Source organism: Canis lupus, chromosome 20 (assembly GCF_011100685.1).
Source record: "Canis lupus familiaris isolate Mischka breed German Shepherd chromosome 20, alternate assembly UU_Cfam_GSD_1.0, whole genome shotgun sequence".
NCBI classification, from domain to species: Eukaryota; Metazoa; Chordata; class Mammalia; order Carnivora; family Canidae; genus Canis; species Canis lupus.
Window position 1 is genome coordinate 40355331 of NC_049241.1, and position 19300 is coordinate 40374630.

Below are 19300 nucleotides of genomic sequence, written 5' to 3' on the forward strand. Positions count from 1 at the left end.
TTTGATCCTAATTGCCCTTCCTACATAGTTGCTGCAGCCCTCTTCTCCATGCCCAGAGCCCTTCCTTACTGGTGCTAGCTTGGTGCTTGGAGCTAGCCGGGCAACTTCTCTCCAGCCTGCATAGGCCAGTGGTCAGACGAGCCCACAGGGCCCCTGCCACGCAGCCTGGCTGTCCATTCCTGATGTAGTTACTGTTTCTGCTTCCCTGTGTCCTAGCCTAGTGCAGAGAAGGGGTTGCTGGGTTACTCCAGCTGCTTTCTCTAGTTTGATGCAGTAAAGGCCATTTTTGTGTTTTGTGCTCAGAGCTCTGAACATGTCCGAGTTTGTATGTGACCTGTCGGCAAGGCCTTATGTGTACGACCTCATTGCCGTGTCTAATCATTACGGAGCCATGGGAGTTGGCCACTGTAAGTACTGGCATCTGCCATCTCTGACATGTTGAAATGCCTGTGGCCAGTCTCACTGGTCTCTTCCTGTGTGCCAGGCCCTGCCCTCAGTACTTTATCTTTAGTCCTTCAGGCCTCAAGTGTCAAGGTTTCAGGCTTGGTCCAAACTACTGCTGCTTCTCCATTCTTTTTCTTTCTTTTTTGGGGGTAGGGATGGGGCTCCCCCCCCCAGATTTTAGTTTTAAATGGTCTCTACACCCAACATGGGGCTTGAACTCATGACCCCAGGATCAAGAGTCCCTTGCTCCACCAACTGAGCCAGCCAGGCACCCCAGTCTTCATATTCTTGAATCCAAGTAATTCCGACCTCTGGGAATCTATCCTAAGGAAAGTACTTGACATTGGGAAAAAGCTTAATGCACAAAGATTCCCCTATTTATAACAGTGAAAACTTAGTAGCTGTGTTGGTAAGCCAACAGTTGGCACTGCTGTCCACCTACTTGATGGACGAGAACACCGCCATTGCAAAAAAAAAAACAATAAACATGGGGAAATGCCCATGACGTGTTCAAACTCATATCACTGTAGAAGCTCATATCACAACTATATTAAAGCAAAAATCAACGAAACTTTCTCTTTGCTCTACCTTATCTTCCAAAATGTCTAGAATGTGTAGGTTTTTGTTTCGTTTTGTTTTAAACTATTTATTTATTTATTTATTTATTTATTTATTTATTTATTTATTTATTTATTTATTTTAGAGAGAACCAGCACTTGCGATGGGGAGGGACGGAGGGAGAGGGAATCTCCAGCAGACCCCCGCACTGAGTGTGTAGCCTGATGCAGGGCTCGATCTCATGATCCTGAGGTCATGACCTGAGCCAAAACCAAGAGTTGGATGCTTAACCTCTGAGCCACTCAGGTGCCGCTGGACATTTTCTTTTTTAATGAAAAGACTTCGTATATTTTGTTACTTGTTTGTGGAAAGGTGTTAGTGATGCTTGAAGTGAAGAGCTGGGTTTCTTCACATCTCTGCTGCATCTACACCATGACAACTGCCACTACACCCAGTGTTAGGACCCCAGAGATGGCCGCACAGGAGGTTTCAGTTCCTTTTACATTCAACAATAAATTATAGAACTTCCCTAAGCTTCAGACCTCTTCCCTATACTGTGACACTTTTTCTCTCAGCCCAGCAGTCTGCTTTCTCGCCCCTCCATTTTTACTGTATCACCTCATGGCTCAGGATGGCTGCTCAGTGTCTGGCCCTCATGTCTACATTGCACACTATCAGAAGAAGAGAAAAATGGGCGCAGCCTTCCGCCTTTAAGGCAGCCTCCTAGAAGTCCCCCCTCAGCTCTTCTGTGGACATTTCATTAGCTTGTAACTGGGCACGTGGTTACATGTAGCTTTAGGAGAGGCTAGGAAATAAAATTGTGCCTGTTTGAAAGTTGGGGCTCTCCTAGAATGGCTATTGGTGATCCCTCATCACATCATACCCTGCAGCACTTAATGCAGCTTTTTTCCAGAAAAATTAATTTTCCAGAATTAATTTTGGGATCTGTGTTCATGCATGCCAAATGAAATAACTTTTAAAAGTTTTAGTATATAAACATACCACTTGGGCAAGTTCCTTAGCCTCCATATCCTTCGGTGTTCTCTCTCGTCCATGAGATCAGGCTGGTTGCCTGAGGACCCACATTAGGTCCACAGTTGGAACTCCAGGATTGAGAGCCATCATTATTACTGTAATGCCAAATGTAGGGACAGGTCCTTGGCACCTTTTCCTGTGTTCTTCATCTCTGCAGTAGGCACTCCAGTCCTCACTGGAGAGTTAAATGGCTGGCCCAGCGTCATGCAGCAGGTGGAGACTAACAGCCAGTTCTCCATTACAGTCATTTTGTAGAGTCTGGGGTAGAGGGTGGGGTGGGCAAGGAATTACTCATTGCTGCTGGGATTGCTGTTTACAAACATCCTGCTGGAGAATAGTATAAAATCAAGATAGAAAGTGTTGGCTGTGGGGAAGGCTTGGACCACTGTGAGGAATTGTTACCCAGCCACAGACTTTGATTCTCAGAGAAAGATAAAATTTAAGCCATCTTGTTCACATCCCAGCTCTGCAAGCCTGAACGCCCAGTGTATCCCTCACTGGGATTACCCCAGAGACTCTGGAGGCAGGAAGAGGCAGTAGTAGCCATCTACCTGGACCAAGTGGAGTTTGATTTGGTCTGTTCTTTTGAAAGCCATTTTGCTTAAATCTTAAACTTCATCAGCTTTTATGGGTCCTTGGCTCTGGATTATTACTTATAGCCATCCTGAAGATTGATACTGATTTCTCTGTTTGATTAGTTTCCCAAAATTAACAGTTTAAAAAGCCTTGGTCTGTGACAACTCCATTTTTGCCGTTTTTTTTTTGTTTGTTTGTTTTTGTTTTTTTTTTAAGAGTGGGAGTGGGAGGGGAGAAAGAGATGGGAGGCAAAAAGAGAATCCTAGGCAGGCTTCTTACCCAGCATAGAACCTGATGCAGGGCTTGAACTCACAACTCTGAGATCATGACCTGAACTGAAATCAAGAGTCAGATGCTTTAATCAACTGAGCCACCCAGGTGCCCCATTTTTACTCTTTTCAAGAAAGAACAGATTTCAAAAAAAAAAAAAAAAAATTAGTTTATCTTGGTTGTATTTGTAAATTATTCTCTTTTTTTTTTAAGATTTTATTTATTTATTCTTGAGAGACACAGAGAGAGAGAGAGAGGCAGAGACACAGGCAGAGGGAGAAGCAGGCTCCATGCAGGGAGCCCCACGTGGGACTCAATCCCGGGTCTCCAGGATCACACCCTGGGCTGCAGGCGGCGCTAAACTGTTGAGCCACCAGGGCTGCCCTGTAAATTATTCTTAATTTCAGGGCCTATGTTTTGTGTTTTTAGAGTTTTATTGTTTAGTGCAAGTCTAATAAACTAGCCAGATTAGTTCTCTGGTGATTGCTAGAGGTATTTTCTTTGTTGACTTGGCAGATACTGCATATGCGAAGAACAAACTGAACGGGAAGTGGTATTATTTTGATGATAGCAACGTGTCCCTGGCCTCTGAAGATCAGATAGTGGTGAGTAGGCTCTAATACTTGGCTCCTCCTCTTACCTTGATGATGGATTAAAGCTGGGAAGAGCCTCCTGGGTGGTGGTTATTTGGTCATCCTGATATGACAATGGGAGCTGGGTGTAGTAGAGAGTTGACTGCCATTCCTTCCAGGACCCTTCCTAAATGAGAAGCTAGGTTCTTCTCTGGGTTCTGTCACAGGGTACCGGCCTTTCCCCACTCTCTGAGCAGGGTCTCCTTCCTTGTTGCCTCTGTCTGAATGCACAGGGCAAGATGGCAAAACTCTGAGAGTGGGTTTTGAACAGTGAGAGAAAAGCCAGGGAGAGTGGATGGTAATTCCAACCAGTGAATGAACTTTTTCCCCTCTTGTGTTATAGACAAAAGCAGCTTATGTGCTCTTTTACCAACGTCGAGATGATGAATTTTATAAGACGCCTTCACTTGCTAGTTTTCCTGGATCCTCTGAAGGAGGGACAAGCCCAAGCAGCTCACAGCAGGGCATGGGGGACGATGAGGCTTGCAGCATGGACACCAACTGATGCTGCCTCCAAGATCCTGCCGCCCCACAGCACCAGTGTAATCCCCCAGGAGAACATCTTTGACACCCTGAAGACTACTAGTGTTTGGTCTAAAAACCAGATGAGGAAATCCCCTTCTTTTATGAGCAGAAGAAAAAAAAAAAAGACCCTGTTTGCTCAGAAGGGTTATGTCAAGAGGCTGAATTATTTTCTTTTTAAACAGGTGGTGAGAAGTTTTTGTAAGACCTGTAGAGCTGGAATGTGGGGGTTGGGAGGGGGGCTACACAGTGGAGTAAGGCCGATGAATTCCAAAGAATGGAGAGGAACACTGTAATTGAGGATGGTGGCCATGAAGACCTACAGCAGGCTGCCCTGAGTTCCTGGATTTCTTACTCTGGTGCTGGTTCCTGGTCACCCCAGCAGTCTACCCACAGTAAACCAAGCCTCAAGTTCACTTGATATCCCCTTCTCCCTTGCTGTGCACTGAGATGGGTTTATAATTCCCACAGAATTAGTCCCTGAAGCCTGTTTCTGTTTCCCTTTGAGCCATCTTGGAATTTCCATCCTTCTCTCCCCTAATGAAATGAAGATATTTGGTGTTGGGGTCTCCTGCCCCTCAATCTCGTGTGGAACCTAGCAGTTCTGTTATGTCCCTCACCATCTTTGATGAATTAATTAACTGTTGGATATGGTGTGGAGCTTTTATTACATACCACTTAAAAGAAGTTGGTGTACAAAACTTCTGGGTACAGTAGCCCATCCAGTTTCTCTCCACATTGGCTTGAGAATGGGAACCTTTCCTTCTTGCCCACTTTGGTAAGAAGTGAGATCCCCGCCCCACCGGCAGCCTTCTGGGCGGCCTGGCCCCACCCCCACCCCCGCCCCGGCTGCCCCCACCCCCACCCGCTGTCCAACGCGTCCCTGCCGCCTCCTTTGCTGGGAGGGGTGGGGGTGGGGGGATGGGCTTCCGCTCCCGGCCGGGCCGCGTGGGTTTTAAGAACGGGGTGGGGTGGTCGCTCCGGGCATTCTTATCTGACCTTTAACCTTGGCAGGGTGGGGATCAGGGAGCGCCATTCTTGAGCGCGTGATCGGCCGGGGCGCGCGCAGCGACCGTTGGCGGGGGTGGCAGTGTGGCCACACTGCCGGGTGAGGACGCGGCTGCAGACCTGGCCGAGGGCAGGTGGCCGCCTGCGGGCTGCTGGCGAGGGCCGAGGGGGCTGCACACATGGCCGGGCCTCCGCTGGGGCGGGCGGGGAGGGCGGGCCCGAGCCCGGGGAGGCGGGGCCGGGCGTCCCTGGGGCTCCCGCCCGATCGCAGGTTCCTCCCAGAGAACCGCGGGCTACACCCGCCACCTGGGAGGAAGGCGCCCGCAGTGTGGGTACCTCTAGCCACTGGCCTGTGGCGTGGATCGAGCTCTGGGACATGCGTCTTTCGGGGGTGGTTTACAACTTAGTCTGTAACGTTATTCTCGTTTTGCTCTGTGCATTTCCAATGTATTACATAATAAAGACGTGGTCGCTTTTAGGGGAAATGTCTGAAAAACTGAGAAGATGCAGAAAGGAGCTGACTGCGGCCATTGACCGGGCCTTTGAAGGCGTCAGTCATTCCCAGGAATGCTCAGGCCGGCAGAGGCTGGAGCTGGACGCCGCCGCCGTGCCGCCCTCCCCCCTCCCTGTGCACCGGCTTCTCTGCAGGAGGCTCCCACTGGCAGCCTGCTCCTCCTCCGCAGCTCCTTTCATCCCAGTCCCGTGTGCTCCTGAGAACGAGAGCCCTGCCTTTGCTCCAAACCATGCCCCAATGAATGCAAAGCCACATGCTTTATGCCCGAAAAGAAAACCTCTGACCAGTAAGGAAAACGTATTGACGCACTCCTCCATTTTGGCACCCGAAAGACAGTTTTGGAGAGCCGTGGGAGATGGGGAGAACTGGAGAAAAGACAGCCTAAGGTGATTCCAATTTGACTGTAAAAAGTTAGGAGGGGACTCTGACTTCTGAACATTTTGAAGTTCCTAAATTGAGTCTGTAGCATTGCTTCTGCCTCCCCTTGAGGACTGTCAGACCATTCCCAGAAACCACTTTGCAGTTCCCAGTGGGGTAGTGAATGTTAGAGAACCTGATTTCTAAGTCACTTCATTTATTATGCTGCAGAAACAAAGACCTTAATTCCAATGTGCATACTAGGGAGAGGCCAGACGGATGGGATGGCTTGGCCCTACTTCTTTCATCCTTCTCCCTTCACCCCCATCCCACCCGATGAGGTTTTAGACCATCCCTGGGTTAAGATCTCCCCTAGACCTTTTTTCTCCCTGATAACTTTCAAGTTTGTTTATTTATATAATCTCTACATCCACTGTGGTATCAAACTCATCACCTCAAGGCCAAGAGTCACATGCTCTTCTGACTGAACCAGCCAGGTGCCCCTCTTCCTACTCAGTTTAAACTGCCTGGTTCTAGGCACCTTTGGAGCAAGGGTGACCGTATGGGTTGGAATTTCAAGGTCCTGCCATCTTGGCTGCCCTGGAGGCAGAGAAGGAAGAAGCCATTTGCTTGGTTCAATTCTAACAAATTCATAGGCATGAATGCGCCCTTGGTGATGCTCATGAGTCCTGAGGATGATGCTACTAGTCAACTTACCTGACTTAGCAGTTTCCAGTTGTCTGCTCTAATCACAGCACAAGAGTCAATTTAAAATTACCAGTATGTTTTTGTTTTTAAGATTAACATTGAGTTCCCTACAATACTTTATTGAGACTCTAACTCTCCACCTTCTTTCTTTTTTTTTTTTTCCCACCTGGGGGCTACAGGAAAGATATGGAGAAAGATTTGAAGGTTGACTCAAACATGCCACTCAGCAATTCTAGCCAAGAGGTCACAAAAGATCTGCTTGATATGATCGGTGAGTACAGAGGCCAGACCTGTCCTCTCCTTGGGAGAATAGTTCCTTCACACGGGCTCTTGAGTCAGCAGATGTCTTTAAAAAAAAAAAACAAAAAAACAACACTCTCTTAGTTCTCATCTGTCTACATGGTAGATTTGTTTTGCCGAGGGCAGGTGTGCATAGCACCATCATGGAACCGATAGCATGATGGAGACACACGTGATTCAGGTCATTTCATAAATGTCTACTTACAGTGAATCCTTGGATGTAAGGGACAGTGGTTCACCAGGAGTTGGTTGAGTTAGATCTGGAGACAGGACATAGGCAAAGATGGGGTGAGTGGGTGGTGGTTCAGCTTGGGTAGATAATACAAGATTAGAAGAAAAGGGGCAGCCCCGGTGGCGCAGCGGTTTAGCTCCGCCTGCAGCCCAGGGCGTGATCCTGGAGACCTGGGATCGAGTCCCACATCAGCTCCTGCATGGAGCCTGCTTCTCCCTCCTCCTCTGTCTCTGCCTCTCTCTCTATGTCTATAATAAATAAATAAATCTAAAAAAGAAAAAAAAGATTAGAAGAAAACTTAGAAGCCCAAAGTTCCCCTGTAATTCCAGCACCCAGAGAAAGCCACTGTTAACAGTGCTGTATATCCTGCCAGAGGTTTTTTCCTACACATCTGTACATTCCGTAGGCGAACTATATATGCCCTGTTCTTATTTTTATTTATTTTTTGTATTTTTTTTTTTCTTCAAATGACTCACGCTGCACATTAGATAAACAGCCTGAAGCTGTTGGCTCTGGAAGGGCCTCTAGGTTATAGGCGATGAAAGGGAGGAATGGTGAGAGGAGTCACTCCCCTGAGGCCACAGAATAAGACACCTGCCAGGCTACTATGTGAGTGCCTGGAGTCTCTTCCAGTAGCCTCAGCCTCAGCCTCAGGAGGAAAGCTAAAGGGTATCTCCCTTCACTCACCATCTTCCATAGTCCTTGCCAGCAGGGGCAACATTTTGATTCCCCTAAAGACTCCATTGTTTTCACACTATGTCTTGTCAGGTGTCATGTGTCATGGCTTGTCATGAATCTTGTTCCCTAAGATTCAAGACAAGCCTGTATATCTATAGTCTTCCACTTCCACTTTCCTTGGGGACTGGCAGGTAGCTGAGCTCAATAACTCTGGGACCAGACGTGAGGGCACCTTAGAATTTGGCACTCAGCCTGGGAGCCTGCCTGTCCCAAAGTCTCTGAAGAGTGGCCACCCTATGTGGATTTTAACTTGTGCCTGACCTGTCTTCTGAAACCTCTCACTGGAATTGTAATGCTGAACGTTCTTATTTTAAAGACCACACAAGCATCCGAACTATTGAAGAGTTGGCTGGGAAACTAGAATTTGAAAATGAGCTGAACCGTGTGTGCAGTCGTTGCGAAGACTCGCCCTTCAGGGAGGAAGCCTGGGCCTTGCTCGTGGACGAGAGCCCTCAGAAGGCCTCGGATACTGACCCCGGCAGCCTCAAGCAGGCTTTTGATGATCACAATATTGTTGAGACTGTGCTAGACTTGGAAGAGGACTACAATTTGATGACCTCCTCTTTCAAATACCAAATTGAGTAAGGACAGTTGACTGGAGCTTTGGTTCTTTCTAGCAGGAGGCTGCCATTCAGACAGTGATCAGTGTCACTGGGGGCCACTGCCAAGTGGCTGGTAGGATCTGAGTTACCACACCTTCTTTAACTTCCACTTGTGTCCCTTTTTGAGCTGAAAGCCCAATTTTTTTATTCTGTCGCTTTGAAATGTTTCTTACTGTAGGTGTTTTTTTTTTTTTTTTTTTTTTTTCACTTTTCTTGGCATCTCAAATGTGTTTTTTGATGTTTAATACAACCCTTACCCAAGGTGGGTGCTGGCCATGGGCCTCTGCTGTGTCTCCTGGTGTTCTTTTCCATGGGTCCCTGAAGAAGTACTGGGACCACAGTCAGGGTGGGCTTTGTGTACCCTCTGGGACCAGCCCATCCCAGGCCAGCACAGACTATGGCCTCAAGCCCTCCTATCCTTGCTCACTTTGCACACAGGGCTGCCTGTTGTCTGCAAGGAGGGCCATACCCTCCTCATTTCCAGACCAATCTCCCCTCAGCACCCCTAACCCTGACCCTGCGTAGCTTGAAGGCCTCCCTGCCACCATCCCTCACATCAGACACCTGGGCCCCCAGCCAAGGGCAGTGGGAGGAAAAGGGAAACACAGGTCCTGCCTATCTACCTTCATGCCTGAGCCCTCATGCATCCCACTCTAGGCCTGGAGACCCGGGAAGCCATAGGTAGTTCCAGTGGCATTGACCCTGCTGGGGCAAGATGGGCAGGAGTGAGGGAGGAAGCAGGCCACTTGCCTGCCTGAGGTCAGTTAGAGCAGCAAAAGCCTACCAGGGATGCTCCAGCCGTAACTCTGGACAGAAATGACAAGGACATCCTCAGAAATTATTATTTTTCTTAGAAATTATTTTGACAAATGTCTCAAAACCATGATGTTCTTTGGTGGCTTTTTTTTTTTTTTTTAAGATTTTATTTGAGAGAAAGAAGGTGTGTGCATGAGTTGGGGGGAGGGGCAAAGGGGAGGAGGGAGGAAAAGCCCCGCCCCTGAACAGGGCTTAATCCCAGCACCCTGAGATCATGACCTCAGCTAAGGGCAGACACTTCACTGACTGAGCCACCCAGGTGCCCCTCAGACCCATGATGCTCTTTCAGGAAACATAAGCTATCAGGCAAGTTTTGATGGCCTTGCAGAAACGGAGTCTTAGAGAAGTGCCTGCCTTCTGGGCTCACATGGGGAGGACGGCGGGGGCAGTGAGGAGGCTAGCACAGGGGCTATTTGTAAGACCCAAAGAACTGGGAAGGAAAGCCCAGTGGCCAAGGGGCCCCCTTGCCAGGTCGTTTTTCAGGCTATAGACCTCAGCACAGGGCAGGCTGCAAAGCCAGTGACACAGGCCTGGTGATTCCTGCAGGCTCTCAGGTGAAGACTGCACACCCACCCTTCAGCGGATGTGGCCACTTACGAGGTAGGCCTCCCTGAGATGGGCCTCCCCTGCCAAGGCAGCCGCCACCGTTGCCCTGCCTGAGGCAGAGGGCAGGGCCAGATTAACCAGAGGCTCCTCCCTGGTCACCTGACATTCAGTCCCTGTGGTCCCTGCACAGGGGTTGGGGGACACCCTCAGTAAGCACTTGCAGTCTGTGGAGTGGGGGATCATTTTCTTCTCCCTTAGCAGGAAGGACCAGAGCAAATGAGAAGAAATGCTCACAGCATCCTGGGCTGCCCTGCTCAGACGAAGAATGGCTGTGTGCATGCTAGGGGTCTACTTGATATCCAGAAAAGCCAGGACTCGAATAATAAGTGTTGATGTGGATAGTCTCCCATAGAGATGGTAGAGCTTAATCCAACCTCAATCCCTTCATCACCCCTTGAGGCCAGGCTAGACTCAGTAACTCACTTCCAAGGACCAGAGCAGCGAAAAGAAGAGTAGATTTCTATGGGGAAGCCTGATAGCACCTAAGCAAATGAAGGTGAACACCATCAATGATAGAGAGCAATGGGAAGGGTGCTCCTACCTCTGTTGTGTTCTTACCAGGACCCCATCTCCCTGGTCTAATCATAAACTAAATGTTAGACAAACCCAGACTGGGGGGCATTCTGCAGGATGCCTGGCCAGCACTCCAGACTGTCAAGGGCATGAAGAACAAAGACTCAAAACCTGTCACAGACACATTGACTAAGGAGACACACTGACTAAATCTCACTGTGGTAGTCTGGATTGTATCCTGGAACAGAAGACAATGGAAAAACTGGTGAAGTCTAAATAAAGGCTAGAGTTCATGTATTTATGTTTCTTAGCTTTGACAAATATGCCTCAGTTATGTAAGATTAGGGGAAGCTGAGTGAAGGGTAGATACAAACTCATCTCAACCCTTCCTATAAATCTAAAAGTTATTCCAAAATGTAAAGTGTATTTGTTTTTTAAAAGTGTGCTTGATCTCCAGTTTGTACAGATGTGTGTATGTGAGAACAGTGTATACAGGCGATCGTTTTGGAAGAACAAGGGAGTTTGTCTTTTTTTCCCTTGTCCATATTTTCTAATTCATCTGCTGTGTGTATGTGTGTGTGTGTGTGTGTGTGTGTGTGTGTATACACACACACATATATATGGCTTCTTAAAGCCCTCATCTACACCAACCAGCCATGGGTATTCCTCCCCAGCTAATTGCCCAGAGCTGACCTTCACCGTCCCCAGAAACTGGGGCAGAGGCCGGACCCACAATGGGAGGACTCACAGAATCTTGACCTTGAGGATGCTGGGTCCTAGGGACTGGAAGCTCTAGGTCTGGAGCTCCTTCTTCAACGTTCCATTCACGATCCCCCAGGGTCCTTGCACAGGAAGTGGGTGCTGGGAATGGGGGCCTAACCCTAACCCTAGAAAACTGAGAGGATTATTTCTGCCCATAGAGGAGACTGTGAGCCTTGAGAACAAGGGTCAGCATGGGGGAGGGACCTGGCACTACCTGGCTGGACAGACAGATATATTACTGCTTTAGCTAAGTCTTTACCAGAAGGGTAACTCCTCCTGGGATCCTCGAATGAGGAGCTATTCCTCACTGTAGAAACACAGCATCCAGTTTAAGCAGGTTAGCCCTGAACCTCTGGCACTCCAGTCCCAGATTAACAGGAATAGCCATATGGTCATTTCCCTGCTGATATGGACTCCTGTCTGCATCTCTGGCTCCCTGAGGTGCTCCAAGGAGACGTTCCTGCCTTTGTCATATGCTTTACTGGGCAGATGTATGCTCATCTATATACAGCGGGACAGGAGTTTGGGGCAGTGGGTTTCCAGGGACTTAGCTAGAAGGGGAACAAGAGTCTAAAACATTTATTTTAATAAAACTTCCTCTGGTTTTCAGGGGACTGGGACCAAAGGCTTCTTGGGGAGACAATGATAGTCATATTTGAGAAACTAAAAATGTTTTACGTCATTTGGTTCTCTCCCCCGCAGCTCATCTTGGCAAACCAAACAATCACTGAATTGTTTCCATGGAAACACCAAACTGATTTGGATTAGCAGAATCAAAATAGTAACAAGGCAACCTCAAGAATAAATAGGAGCTTTGGAACCTGCTCATCACAAACTGCAAATTCAAGCCACAGCACAAGGCACGTGAAAAGCAGGGCCCATCCAGCCCTGTAAGAGGTCTCCAGGTCCCCTGGCTGCATCCCACCAGTGTCCATGCCCTAGCCACTAGAAACCAGCTCTATATGCAGGCTGGCAAGACTTTGTAAGGCAGGAGATGGTCCATAGAAGCTCCTAGGACCTGCTGGAGGGCAGGCAGGGAAGGCTGAGGAAGAAGGGATAAGAGAAAGGAGAGAGGTGAGCCAATGGTTGAAGTGAAGGTCAGCAAGGAGCAGAGAGCACAGCTGAGGCCTGAGAGCTGAGCAACAATTCTTTCAAAAGGACAATTCGAGGATGGCCATGGGCTGGAAATGTTGACCCTGCCTTCAGCCTCATCCAGATTGCCATGTTCACATTCCTGGGCATGGCTATCTAGCCACACGGGTCTAGAGTCTGAAATCATGCCAAGTGAGGTCTGGGGGCACTTACGGTTAGTATGCCTCTGCTTCTGTGTGGCTCCAGCCAGTGCAATCAGGCACTGGGGCCTGCCCTCTCATCTCTGGGTCTCTGGGCTCCCCTCAGCCTGCCTCCTGCTCCCCTTCACTGGGGAAATAGGGGAGCCACCTCCTGGCGCACCTGCCCTGCCTCCTTGGACCCTCTACTTCTAATCCCAGGGAAAACTGCAAGGGGGTCGGGAGACGACGCAGAAGGCAGCAGACAACCTGGGCGCATGTGTCCTTGTGCACCCCGGAATGTGCTGATAAGGAAGCATCACCATCCTCCCACTAGAGGAGTTGTGAGCTATTAGTGATCAATGAAATTGAGGAAGAGGATTTGCAAAAGAGGCCTGATTCAGGCCAGTCTCCCTCTTCCTGAATGGCCAGGCTGGGGGCTCACCTGGTACCAGAGTGCTACTGCTAACAGAAGCACAGAACATTTACCATGGCAGTGACCAGTGAATAAGGCATGCAAACAAGGGAGGCCACCACACCTGACTGTAGATCATTATTGAAAAGGCTTTCGTCCCAAGACTGTCTGAGGCTCTGGCAATTTGCTTTCTCCCTGGAGCATGTGGAAGAATGTTAATATTTTAAGTTCTAGCTAAATATTTATAGAGTAGACAAAGTTTTGCTTAGGAAATCTACTTGACGATGGATCCCAGCCCTAGTGGGGAAGGACTGTCTGTGCTCGGCTGACTAGAAGATGCCTGATTTGATGAAGAGTTTTGGCCTAAGGCCTGGTGTGAAAAAATTTTCAAAACTGCTCAATCCTTGTAGGAAGCAACTATCTTTTTAAAGGCAGAAAAGCTATTGTTTTCTGGGTACTTTGGGTAGAGAGGGGTTGCTGGCACCTGGCCTGGGAGAGAAGAGGGCATATGCAGGAGACTCCTCATCAGGAGCCCTTTGGAACTTCTGAGACAAAATGCAAAGGCTTGCCAGAAAGACTGGACTTTGCGATAGGGCTGTTCAAATGATGAGCGAGAAATCCCTGCCCTCGGTATTTGTCAAATGTCTATTAGTGTCAGACATTCTCCTGGATGCTGAGGATGCAGCAGGGATGAGGCAGATGCTGCTCTTGCTTTTGAAGTTTATATCCTATCCAGCAAGGCAGATATAACAGAAGTATACACATCAGTACACTACTCCAGATGGAGCTGTAGGAGAAAATTAAAACAGGGTAAGGGCATGGGCAGTGAATAGGGCAAGCTCCTATAGAAGAGGTCACAAAAGGCCTTTCTGTAGGTGACATTTAAATTGACACTTGAATGTCAAGACAGTTAGGTGCTGTGGTTGGCTTTATTCCCCTCCTCCAATGTAGCTGGGGTCATGAACAGGCAGAGGAGCCCCTAGGTGGCTCTCTGGGCCTTAGGTCCACAGACACTTGCCCCCTACCACCCCCGCCCCCGACATCTGCCCCTGTGTGGCCACATCTCTGTCAGCATCCAGACAGTCAAAAACGTTGTGTGCTCTGGGAATGTGCCTGAGCTATGTCACGCTCACCAAATCTGGCAAGTACTCAGTAGTTTCAAAAAAAAAAGTCTTAGGAATAAAATAAGAAACAGAATATCCTTTCTTGATGATTACCAGAGACAGGCAGTGTAATTTTAATTAACCCAGCCTTGTTAGGAGATAAATTTACTGCTCATTCTACAAAAACATCCAGCTCATGGAACACTGAGTCACTCTGATCTTTGACTTCATAACACAAAAAGAAATACTTCTGAAGAAATACAGGATTTCATAACAGCAGAATCAGAACAGAGGGTTCTGCTTTGGCATTTCAAAACTGGACAGAACCTTCGATGAGAAGGCCGCAGTCATAAATATTAATGGAGTTCTCTCAACAGGGTCTCAACTTTGAGTTAAAATTATTAAACTTTTCAACTTAGAGTAATAAGATATTTCCAGATACAAACCCCTGTGGTCCTCAAGTCTCATGCTAACCACTCAACAGCCACCTGTAGTCAGTGTGAGAAGGGCTAGAAGGAACCCATGGCTTAGCTGGACCCCTTCTTCCCATGCCTCCTTGCACAAGGAGACAAAACCAGTAGGGAGGGCAAGTAGAAGTTGGCAGAGGGCAGGGTAAACACATCCAGTGAGGCTCACAGGGAGAAAAGCCAGGGAAGCCTGAGGCTGAGGCCAAGTCTGTAACTTGGCCTTGGAAAGGGCTGCTGCCGTTGCCTGTGGCTCCCAGCTACAGGCCACAGGAGGCCCTTGGTCTGGAAACGGGGGTCAGAGCAGCTTAGGCTGGTGCCCAGTATCCCTGCAAAGGTGTCGAAGGACAATTAAACTCAGACTTTTGTGGGATACACACCCTTGAAAATAAAGAATGTAAAAATAAGTAAAGATCGGGATCCCTGGGTGGCGCAGCGGTTTGGCGCCTGCCTTTTGGCCCAGGGCGCGATCCTGGAGACCCAGGATCGAATCCCACATCGGGCTCCCGGTGCATGGAGCCTGCTTCTCCCTCGGCCTATGTCTCTGCCTCTCTCTCTCTCTCTCTCTGTGACTATCATAAATAAATAAAAATTGAAAAAAATATATTAAAAAAATAAGTAAAGATCAAGAACCATTGCTTTCTATAATGGTCCACTCAGAGGCCCCATCGTCATTTACTGTACTGCCTTGAAAATGGGCAACAACATGGATGGAACTAGGGGGTATTATGTTAAGCACAATAAGTCAGTCAGGGAAAGATATCATATGATCTCACTCACATATAGAATTTAAGAAACAAGGGATCCCTGGGTGGCGCAGCGGTTTGGCGCTTGCCTTTGGCCCAGGGCGCGATCCTGGAGACCCGGGATCGAATCCCACATCAGGCTCCCAGTGCATGGAGCCTGCTTCTCCCTCTGCCTGTGTCTCTGCCTCTCTCTCTCTCTCTCTCTCTGTGACTATCATAAATAAAAAAAAAAAAAAAAAAAAAGAATTTAAGAAACAAAACAGATGTCATAGGGGAAGGGAAGGAAAAATAAGAGGAGACCAGAGAGAGAGACAAGCCATAAGACACTTAACTCTAGGAACCAAACTGAATGTCGCTGGAAGGGAGGAGGTGGGGGGATGGGATAATTGGGTGATGGACATTGAGGAGGCCACAGGATATAATGAGTACCGGGTATTTATGCAACTGATGAGTCACTGAATTTCACCCCTGAAAATAATAATACAGTATATGTTACCTAAATTGAATTTTTTAAAAGATTTTATTCATAGACACAGAGAGAAAGAGGCAGAGACACAGGCAGAGGGAGAAGCAGGCTCCATGCAGGGAGCCTGACGTGGGACTCGATCCCAGGTCTCCAGGATCACACCCCCGGCTGCAGGTGGCGCCAAACCACTGTGCCACCAGGGCTGCCCCTAAATTGAATTTAAATAAAGAATATATAAAAAAAGAAAAGAAAAAAAGAAAATGGGCAGATTCTGGAAGCCATCCATCCAGTGAGGATTTTTACTTTAAAACAATACAGGAAGAGAATTCAGTCTGAGTAGGGTGTTGTTTATTCATAATCATCTTGGGAGGAGCCTATGGAATAAAAAGAAGGTATGTATCTTATCTATTTGACCTTTTTAAAACTATTTATTCATGAGAGACACAGAGAGAGAGGCAGAGACATGGGCAGAGGGAGAAGCAGGCTCCCTGTATGGGAGCCCGATGAGGGACTCGCTTCCCGGACCCCAGGATCAGGCCCTGAGCTGAAGGCAGATGCTCAACCAATGAGCCACCCAGGCATCCCTCTATTTGATTTTCTTAATTAAGTTGATGGGAGATCAATAAATTTAATGAAAAAATATGCTTTTAAGTTTTTTGGGTTGTCTGTGTGTTTTTTGTTTTGTTTTGTTTTGTTTTGTTTTAAGAGAGCACACAAGCATGAGTGAGGGGAGGGGCAAAGGGAGAAGAGAGAATCTTTTTTTCTTTTGAGAAGAGAGAATCTTAAGCAGGCTCTACACTCAGTGCAGAGCTACATGCAGAGCTTGATCCCAGGATCCTGAGATCATGACCTGAGCTGAAATCAAGAGTCGGATGCCTGAGCCACCCAGGCACCCCCCAAAAAATATGCTTTTAAATGTTTCATATATTTTATTTTTTGTTACAAAAGAAATATATAACAAAAACTCAAAACTGCAAGATAGAAAGCCAAAGTCTCATAATAAGCCCATTGCTCTCCAGAAATATTACTGGACCCTTAGATGCTCTCATTAGCTTGAAGAGTGATTGAAAATAGGATGGGGAAAAACAGGAAGAAGGGCAGAATTGTGCAGCTTGTAGACAGCGCCACTCTGGGCATCTGCTGGGTCCATGTCACCTCTTTTTCATTGGCAGCTTAACATTCTCTATTTCTCTGTTCACAATAAGGTAGACTTAGTGTATCCTGTAATACTTCCACTGATCAAAAAATGCAAGCACTCTGACAGTAAAACTGAATAAAAATCATAATAAAAATATACTGAGGCCTGGAAAGGTATCACTTACATGTAGGAAGTACTGTGAAGACCAAAAATGTTGTGTTTGGGAGTCATGCTGCCACAGCAACAGTTCTGTGAGAGCCCTTCTGCCACTCAATAGACAGCCCTCCTTTCATCAAAAACAGCACCTTCCACCTGATGCCCTACACCCAGGCTGCTGCTCCAGCTCATCACCACTGTCTTCACACACTTCATTTCAATAAATAAGGATGCACTTATCTCTTAAACTTGCCATGGGTAGCAGCTGGTATCTAGAATGCCAGATTTGCTCCCCTGGCCTTGCACCCATCCTGCACTGACCCCCCCTCCCCCCAGCAGGGCCTCTGAGCCTGAGGGCTTGTCAGGCTCCAGGGACTTTCTGCCACTAGCCAGCCCCAGTGTGCTATAATTTGTCTTTCCAGCTGAGACCAATAAACTATCAACTGAAGTCATTATGTGGGCTGGTCAGAAGCCATCATCACTGCTATCAAAACCCAGATCGTAGAGCATATTCTTCCCTGGCTCCTTGCTCAGAGGGCGCTCTGAACTTCCAAGGTTGAGGTCACTGAACCAACTCATATGGTGGTCCCCGTGGAAACTGTTAGAGAGCAGGCTGTTGTCTAGGGAAGAACACCCACTGAGCTGTAAGATACTCCTTTGCGCTGCTCTCATTGTCTTACCGGGCATGACTGTTCCTGCCAGAACAGGGCTGACTAGCTTTGTGGGGCTCCTGGGGTCCCACAAATGCAGTGGCTGAGCAAGGGGCTCCTGCTGCTCCAGGGGGGACCTTTGTGGGCCAGAAACTGGAGGCTGAGGATATTTAGAAGTGACAGCACAGTTTCTGCTAGGGGTTTGTTCTTGTTTCCTGGCTAGGAGCCTGCCTCTGTGGGATTTCCTGGGCTGCTGTTTCTTGCCTTTCCCCCCTCTTTCCACAGTTTTGCGTTTCTGTGCAGCCCTCAACTTTTGTTCACAAGGGTCACACGGAAACACACCTTGACATTTTTGGCAGGTGTTCTTAATGCAGGTTTCAAAGTTGTTTAAGTCCAGGGGTATAAGCCTTGAGGCTCTTTGGGAAACCCAGTCCCTATCACCAGGAACTTTGCAGCCTGGGAAACCAGAGCCATGGTACTCAGAACTGGTTTTAGTCAGAGTCCGGTTCTCGCAGTTGGTCTGCACTGCCTTGTCCTTTCCTTGCCTGTTTCTTTTGCTGGTTCCAGCTGCCATCAGTGCAGTCTCTTCTTGGAGAGTATCACTTTTTGCTCCCTCACTTTGGACACGAAACTCTACAGGCTGCGGGGAGCCCATATTCAGATTCCATATACCAGGGAGGGCCTGAGCCTGCCACATAACTGGTTCTTCAGAAGCATATCTGTCGTGCCTGGTGAAATTGAGACTCTGGGCCAGAGGTGGTGAGGTCTGGGAAGTACTGTCTTTCACATGCCCCGGTACCCAAGGGACTGAAATCAATGTCTTCAGCTCTGCTAGGACACTGGCCACATTCAGCTGGCCTAGCTGCTCACACAGCTGCTGGAAGTCCTTACTCTGCTGGGCAACTAAAACTTCAAGGTGCTTCAGGTCAGATTTCATTTCTATAAATTCTGCTTGTCTCTAGGGAAAGACGTGAGAAAAGAGTTAGGGACCCTGCAACTCAGAACGCACAATGAAATGTGCAAACTAACCAAAGGATGTGCTAGCAGAACCAAAGCTTGTCCCTTGCTGGGTGCTTTACAGAGGAAGGATGGCAACATTCTGGAGCAGAGCCCCTTGGGTCCACATAATGCCAGGGAACCTTGGAGGAGGAAGTTAGCCTCTACCCTGGTCCATTACCAAGGGACCTATCTGGCTCCTATTCTTGGCTAAAAAAAAAAATTGCAACTTTAAAGGTGTCTCTCTGGGTCTTAGTGACAAAGCTAAAAACATACTTGAGGATAGAGGTTGGGAACCACACTTACAGCTTCAAATCTCTTCTGTATCTCAGAGATGACCTGCTCCATGTTTCCTTTGTCATGCACTGTTTCCAACACCAGATCACTATGGGCCTGTACAGTCTCCTGCACTAAATACAGAAAAATGACAATTACTTCATGAAGACTATGGCATGCCCCACCCTGCCCATACCATAATGATGAAGAGGGAAGAGCTGAAATCTGGCATGGGCCACTTGAGCCTGCTCTGCTAATGTCCAGGATTCTCTGCCCAGATCAACCTTGGTGAGGAGAGGAAGCCACAGTAGGACGATTCCTCCACTGTCTCTTCTTTCCATCCTCCCTGAGAATATTCTAGCCAAGGCAGACTCAGTCTCATTAGCCTCCTGGGGACTCTGAAACCTGCTTCCTAGATGACGGCACGAA

The 19300-nt window shown here is 48.0% G+C and overlaps 3 protein-coding genes across 12 annotated transcripts in view; 2 read left to right on the top strand and 1 right to left on the bottom strand.

Annotated features, from left to right (window-relative positions):
* USP4 (ubiquitin specific peptidase 4) overlaps positions 1-4686 on the top strand; it is a 53067-nt gene extending 48381 nt beyond the window's left edge. For both annotated transcript variants that reach the window (XM_038566439.1, XM_038566440.1), the window contains 3 exons: positions 304-407; positions 3400-3488; positions 3859-4686. In XM_038566439.1, coding sequence (XP_038422367.1) covers positions 304-407; positions 3400-3488; positions 3859-4020 — 355 coding nt within the window. In that variant the 3' untranslated portion in view covers positions 4021-4686. The remainder of the gene's footprint in view (positions 1-303; positions 408-3399; positions 3489-3858) is intronic.
* Positions 4687-5014: 328 nt separating this feature from the next.
* C20H3orf62 (chromosome 20 C3orf62 homolog) lies at positions 5015-10846 on the top strand. Of its 3 annotated transcripts, none has more exons than XM_038566455.1 (4): positions 5015-5145; positions 5525-5945; positions 6804-6895; positions 8211-10846. In XM_038566455.1, the coding sequence occupies exons 2-4, from the start codon at positions 5530-5532 to the stop codon at positions 8477-8479; spliced, it is 777 nt and encodes a 258-aa protein (XP_038422383.1). In that variant the 5' UTR covers positions 5015-5145; positions 5525-5529; the 3' UTR covers positions 8480-10846. The 3 variants fall into 3 exon arrangements, with proteins under 3 accessions (XP_038422383.1, XP_038422384.1, XP_038422382.1); XM_038566456.1 differs by having other exon boundaries at positions 5065-5179; XM_038566454.1 differs by lacking the exon at positions 5015-5145 and having other exon boundaries at positions 5268-5945.
* Positions 10847-16569: 5723 nt separating this feature from the next.
* Positions 16570-19300, bottom strand: part of IHO1 (interactor of HORMAD1 1) — a 42606-nt gene continuing 39875 nt past the window's right edge. For all 7 annotated transcript variants that reach the window (XM_038566447.1, XM_038566446.1, XM_038566442.1 and 4 more), the window contains 2 exons: positions 18902-19005; positions 16570-18557 (listed from right to left, as the gene is read on the bottom strand). In XM_038566447.1, coding sequence (XP_038422375.1) covers positions 17415-18557; positions 18902-19005 — 1247 coding nt within the window. In that variant the 3' untranslated portion in view covers positions 16570-17414. The remainder of the gene's footprint in view (positions 18558-18901; positions 19006-19300) is intronic.